General features: G+C 40.9%; 1 protein-coding gene and 1 pseudogene across 4 annotated transcripts in view; one reads left to right on the forward strand and one right to left on the reverse strand.

Moving 5' to 3' along the window:
* Positions 1-2,567, forward strand: part of PDLIM3 (PDZ and LIM domain 3) — a 29,296-nt gene extending 26,729 nt beyond the window's left edge. For all 3 annotated transcript variants that reach the window (XM_081268898.1, XM_081268897.1, XM_081268899.1), the window contains 2 exons: positions 343-454; positions 1,643-2,567. In XM_081268898.1, the coding sequence (XP_081125024.1) occupies positions 343-454; positions 1,643-1,832 (302 nt within the window). In that variant the 3' untranslated portion in view covers positions 1,833-2,567. The remainder of the gene's footprint in view (positions 1-342; positions 455-1,642) is intronic.
* A 2,103-nt stretch (positions 2,568-4,670) lies between these two features.
* Positions 4,671-5,696, reverse strand: LOC308635198 (aldo-keto reductase family 1 member B10-like; annotated as a pseudogene). The gene has a single exon. The product of its transcript is annotated as an aldo-keto reductase family 1 member B10-like (transcript).
* Between the last annotated feature and the right edge of the window lie 304 nt (positions 5,697-6,000).

Consider the following 6,000-nt stretch of genomic DNA (forward strand, 5'->3'; position numbering starts at 1 on the left):
GTGATTAAAATGCTAAAGTTCATGTTATGTATGTGTTCCACAGTAAAAATAAATAAATAAATGAAAGCTGCCCTCTGCTCATTTGAGCATTTTGTAAGAGCTCCCTCCAAAAACAAAAACAAAACAAAACAAACAAAAAAAAAAATTAACTGGTTCTCTTTTTTGAAAGTTCCTACTTCAGAACCAAGTCTCTTCTCTGTCAACTGGTCCTGCTGTTTGGAAATGATAGCACAGATAGAATTTAAGAATTCCTTGGGTTAAAGTGCACACTTTAAAATAGAAGCAAAGTGCAAACTGGAGCCAGCTGTTCCTTGCCATAAATGGAAACACTTTGTTTTTCAGATGACCGTCCTGCTGGAACTCGAAGTGTGAGAGCTCCTGTTACCAAAGTCCACGGTGGTGCTGGCAGTGCTCAGAAGATGCCACTCTGTGACAAATGTGGGAGTGGCATTGTGTACGTCTTATTTTTAACCCAAAATTTCACTATAAATCTTGGTGGCCGTTTTCCATTTCTTCTTCTTTAAGACTTTATGTAGAAGAGGCAACTATGAAAAACTTAAATCACTACCCATCAACTTGAAATATAATGCCCACAAACTTTAGCACATTTTGACCAGCATTCCTTAGCTATACCCCCAAACTGGCATATAATGTGAATCAGCAATAGCAATTGTACTTTCAGAAATAACTCTTGTGAAAAAAAAATGCCCAAATGTGTTTTTAAATATAATTTCCAAGAATTGCAATTTAAAAGCCCTCCCTTCTTTAATATATAACCTTTTAATACTTCCTCTTCTTTGTAAACAGAGAGAAACAAATATAGGGATCATCAGGTTGTTAATTAAAACACATTATCTTACCCATTTGCTTAAGTTACACAAATGTTAACATATGATTTTTCTAAATAGTCAGGCTCCATTTCAACAGACTTCATGTTTAAATAGCCTGGCTTGCTAACTGGCATTTTCAAGTGAACCAGATTATTAGAATCTCTGTGCTACATGTGTCTCATGTAGCCACTTCTCTCACCTCTTTTTTCTGTTCCCCTATCATAAGCTCAGGCACCCAAGCAGTAACATCTGTCAAGTGATTTAGGCTACATAGGAAGAGGGCAGTGGGGAATGAGCCTGATTGGAACCAGGGGAGGAATGTGAAACAGGAAAGAGTAGAGCAGGACGCTTGGGAGCAGAGAGAATCTTAAAGAAAAAAAAAAGTCATGATGTCACCAAAAGCAATTATTGCACTAGGTTGGAGTAAACTGTTTCCACCACAGTAAAGGCAAATCCACCCACTCCCTGAGAATCTTTGCAGAGTTTGTCTTGTCTATATCAGGTCTCTTTTCAAAGAGGAAAGAACTCGGTATAGGATCCTATGGGTTGTTGGGTTGGTTGGTTTTTTGTCTGCAAACTACTTGTTTGATGATATGAAAAATATTCGTACATCAACCCCAGAGAGAAGCACGGGATGATTTAGTCTGGTTGTCTCCCACCTTCCTGTCACATAACTGTCACCGCCCTGGGCGGATCTACAACTGGAGACAACTGTTATTTCCAGAATGTGAAGCAGATAACACCTGCCTTCTGTGTTCTCTCCCTTTGTGTCACATACTCTGTTTTTCACTTGAGCTTGTTCCTCCCAACAGTGGTGCGGTTGTGAAGGCACGGGATAAGTACCGGCATCCTGAGTGCTTCGTGTGCGCAGACTGTAACCTCAACCTCAAACAGAAGGGCTACTTCTTCGTGGAGGGAGAGCTCTACTGTGAAACTCACGCAAGAGCCCGCACGAGGCCCCCGGAGGGATACGACATGGTTACTCTGTATCCCAAAGCTTAAGTACCCTGCAGCCGGAGCAGGCTCGCATGCACGCATCCACGCACATTCACATGCAAGGACAGGAATGGCTTTGGGCAGGACCATGGCAACTGTCAACTCCGAACCTAAAGCCAAAGCTTTTAGATGTTTATTGGAGGGGGGATAAAAGGGAAGACAGATGCCTGCTCTATGACAAAAACATACGTTTAGCTATGTTTTGCAACTCTTTTTATCTTTGGGTGATGGCAATAATAACATTTAGAGCAATATTTTTTTTGTATGTCGTGCTTCAGAATTTGCATTTATAACATGATCATTCAAAGCATAAACATTGAGATATTTGGGGGAGTCGAGTTGTCTTTCCTAGACAAGTTGATTTTGGAAATTGTGGTAAATACCAAACAATAGTCTTGTATTCTAACATAATCTGCAGCTGTCTGTATCTGTTTTAATTATTAGCATGCATGTCCAGATTCCCATGATTTCTCTAGTTTCATATTCAAACATCTATATCACTGAATGCAACAAACATAATATGTAAAATGTTTTTAAAATACCTAATGATGTGGCACTCAATGAATTTAGTTAAAATATTTCAATGAAAGGGCCCAATCATATCTTGACATGTACAATAACACCCAAATATTTTAATATTTGTTGGTTTATAGAACTCACTCTTTCTTAAGAGCCCAACTTTTCTGCTGGTGGGAGGAGCATTTAAATTTTCTAATTAAAGTTTAATTCTGATTAAGTTTACTTGGCTTTGATACAGTCTCTTTCAATTGAAATGTCCCTTCCAGATAAACACTCAGGCAAATGGAATTTTCAAAGTCCATCAAGGCTGTTTCTCTGTACTCAGTGATTTACCACTGCCTCCTCCTCCTTCCTAAGATAGCATCTCTAGGAGGAGACAATTTAGGAGACATCTTAAGGAAGGCAGAGACAACTAATCTCCTGTGTCCCGCTTATATCCATTGCTGAAATCCATGGTTTTCCTTGGGGTCTATTTCTCAACATGGGGCCAAGCAATAAACCCATCTCCACCACCACCTCCAGAACTCTTAGCTCAGCCTCCCAAGGAGTCAAGTATCCTTTGCATGTCAAACATGAACTCCATCTGGCCCCTGGCCCAGGCAGTCTGCCATGTAGGCTCTGCTTGGAGTTACGTTGTCTCTCAGCCTCGTGGCCCTCGTGGCAATGCCCTTGACTTGTATCTGTCACCTTCTTTCCATGTTCCTCATCAGGGACACATGGGAACTTCTGAAACTGTCTCCTCAAAGTTCAAACCATGGGAAAGCAGCAGGGTGGAGAGATGGGAATTCTCTCGGGCCCTCTCTCCCCACCTCAGCACACAGGCTTCTCTACCCTACTGCAGCTACCTGTTGACCTAGAGCAAGTATTCTCCTCCTGGGGTGTCCCAAATAGGACACCAGTTTTATTGCTATGGGATTCTCCCAAACTTATTAACTAATTACTTCTGATTCTGATTAGTCCAGAGATCTGACTCACTGGGAAGAGCCAGAATACCTGCCTGGCCCCTGTACGCATTTGAGATGCAACTCCTATGCCCAAATATTTATTTACAGAACTATTTTAAAAATAAGAAACAATTGAGATAAAAATATGAATGTGTCCAAAATACATTTTTAAAGGAGTAAAAGTTTATCTTGGAGTGTGTGGTTTCAGAGGTCTCAGTCCACAAACAGCCAGCTCCATTGCTGTGGGTCAGAGGTAAAGAAGAACATCATGGCAGAAAGGAATGGCTGAGGAAAGCAGCTCAGAACTTCACACAAGGAAGCAGAGAGCCAAAATGCATTTTTATGCAAAGGTCATTTTTAAATATTTTGTCCCGGGAAACTTAAATATTTGGAAACTAGAGAGTGAATGAATTATCATTGGCTTAGAAAACCTGAGAAAGTGCAAACCTAATGTAGCAATGAGAAAACTGAAAACCAACCCCATTTACTCTCTAGAATCTTCAGAATTAACAGGACGAGGCACTTTGGGACTAGACAATAAAGGTGTAACTACCATAAGAAGGACTGAGTGGAAGCTGTTTAAAAATCTCTTAATCCCAGAGGGAAGTTCCTTTGTCCCCCTACATGCTCAAACATATTCCCCAGCATTTCCCAGTAAGTCTGTATTGTCCAGAAAAAGTGAGGCAGAACATCTTTGAACTGGAATATGGATGCACAGCCAATGGTAGGTGTTGCATACTGAAAAAAGAACAAATTAAGTAAAAATAAATGACTCGGGAAAACAGCGTACATTAGGCATTATGTCGTATATGAATGTACACTGTATACTAGACATTAGTTGGTATTTTCCTTAAAATTATATTTTATATATTTTATATGTAGTAGATTACATGATGAACTGCTTAAGTTATGGTTTAATAAGTAGCTTTTTATTATTTTTAATTTTTTTATTTTTATATCCTCAATGTTAGCAGAGATCCTGTTGTTTAACAAACATTTGTTCAGACAAATAGGTGGAAGAAACAGCCACTTGCTCATCTGAGTCATACACTTGCCTGTGATAAGTCTTCTCCTGGGTCAATATATGGATCTAAATAAAACCTTGCCTTAGGGAGAGGGAGGAGGGGAAGGAAAGGAAGGTTCTGGGAAGGAGACTGAGCAACTAATGTTGCGTGCATGTACAATTAGGGCATAATGAATCCCATTATGTACAATTATAATGTACCAATAAAAAAAATTTTTTTAAGCCTTGCCTAGATTCTGACAAGGTCAGGCACAGTATGACTTCATATAAACTTGGCTAAAATAGGCCTCAGGGAGAGGGAGTTCCACTTCAGTGAAGAGAAAGAATCCGCCAGGTGTTTCATCAGGAGATTCAGCTTCAGTACTCAGCATTGAAGGGGTATTCTGCCAAACGGGCCTGGTCAGCCAGAAAACAGGCCCTCCAGTTTTTGCTGAAGCTGAGTATGGTTGCCAACTCCTTATCGCTCCATTTGAAGTCAAAGACCTGAAAGTTCTCGACAATGTGTTCTGATGTCACAGACCTGGGGATCATTTCTGGGAATCTGGAACCAGATCAAAACCTGAGCAGAGGATTTTTGTGTGTGTGTGTTTTGCAGCAATCTCCTTAATCTTGGGGTCCTCCGGTAGTGAAGGGTCTTCTGGTTTGGCCCAAGGTCTACCTGGAGAGCCCAAGGGGCTGTAGGCTATGACAGTGATTCCCTTGGGGTGGCAGTACTGAGTCATTTCCTCCTGGGTGAGGTATGGGTGAAACTCCACCTATTTAGTCACTGGTTTCCATTTGAGTCCTGGCTTCTTCAAGATCCTTTTCATTTGGAAGTGGTTGAAGCTGGAGACACCAAGTGCTTTCACTAACTCCTCATCCTCCAGCTCCTTCATGACCTCCCAGACATCCAAGACTGTTATTTTACCAATGAGGTTGTTGGTTTTATCATCTTTGTGGAAAAAAGTCCTTCCTAGACCGAAATCCCTGGGGCCGATAAATAAGATAGACATCCAGATAGTTTAGTTTCAGATCCTTGAGGGTCTTCCAACAGGCTTCCTTCACAAGATTTCTCTCAAAGAAGATGCACTACAACTTGCTCACAATAAAAAGGTCCTCCTGCTTCACCGTCTTCTCCTGGATATCTTCTCCTACCTCACTCTCATTCTGATCGGAGTAGGCACAGTCTATGTGGTGATATCCTGCACCAAAGGCCACCTTCACAACTTCTTTGCCTTTGCCTAGGGGAGACTTCCAGGTGCCCAGACCCAAAATGGGCATCTTGGCTTTGGTGCTGAGCTCCACAAAGGTGGCCATGGTTGGAAATGGTTCTGAAAGAGCAGATAGATATCTAGTGTCCTCAAGAGGTTTTTATAATAAAAATAAAATAGTACAGTTCTAATCTGAAATTTGGAAGAGATATGTTTTGGGTTTTTTGTTTGTTTTTTATTTTATTTGTTTGGTTTTTGCACCAGGGATTGAAGCTAGGGGCACTTAACCACTAAGCCACATCCCCAGACCTTTTTAAAATTTATTTATTTGGGGTTTTTTTTCTTTGTTTGTTGTTTGTTTATTGAGACAGGGTCTTGCTAAGTTGCTTAGAGCCTCACTTAGTTGCTGAAGCTGGTATTGGACTCAGAATCCTCCTGCCTTAGCCTCCCAAATCGCTGACATTACAGGCATACACCACCACACCTCACAGAAGAGA

Source organism: Spermophilus citellus, assembly GCF_964194105.1.
Source record: "Spermophilus citellus genome assembly, chromosome: 16".
In the NCBI taxonomy this organism is placed as follows: domain Eukaryota; kingdom Metazoa; phylum Chordata; class Mammalia; order Rodentia; family Sciuridae; genus Spermophilus; species Spermophilus citellus.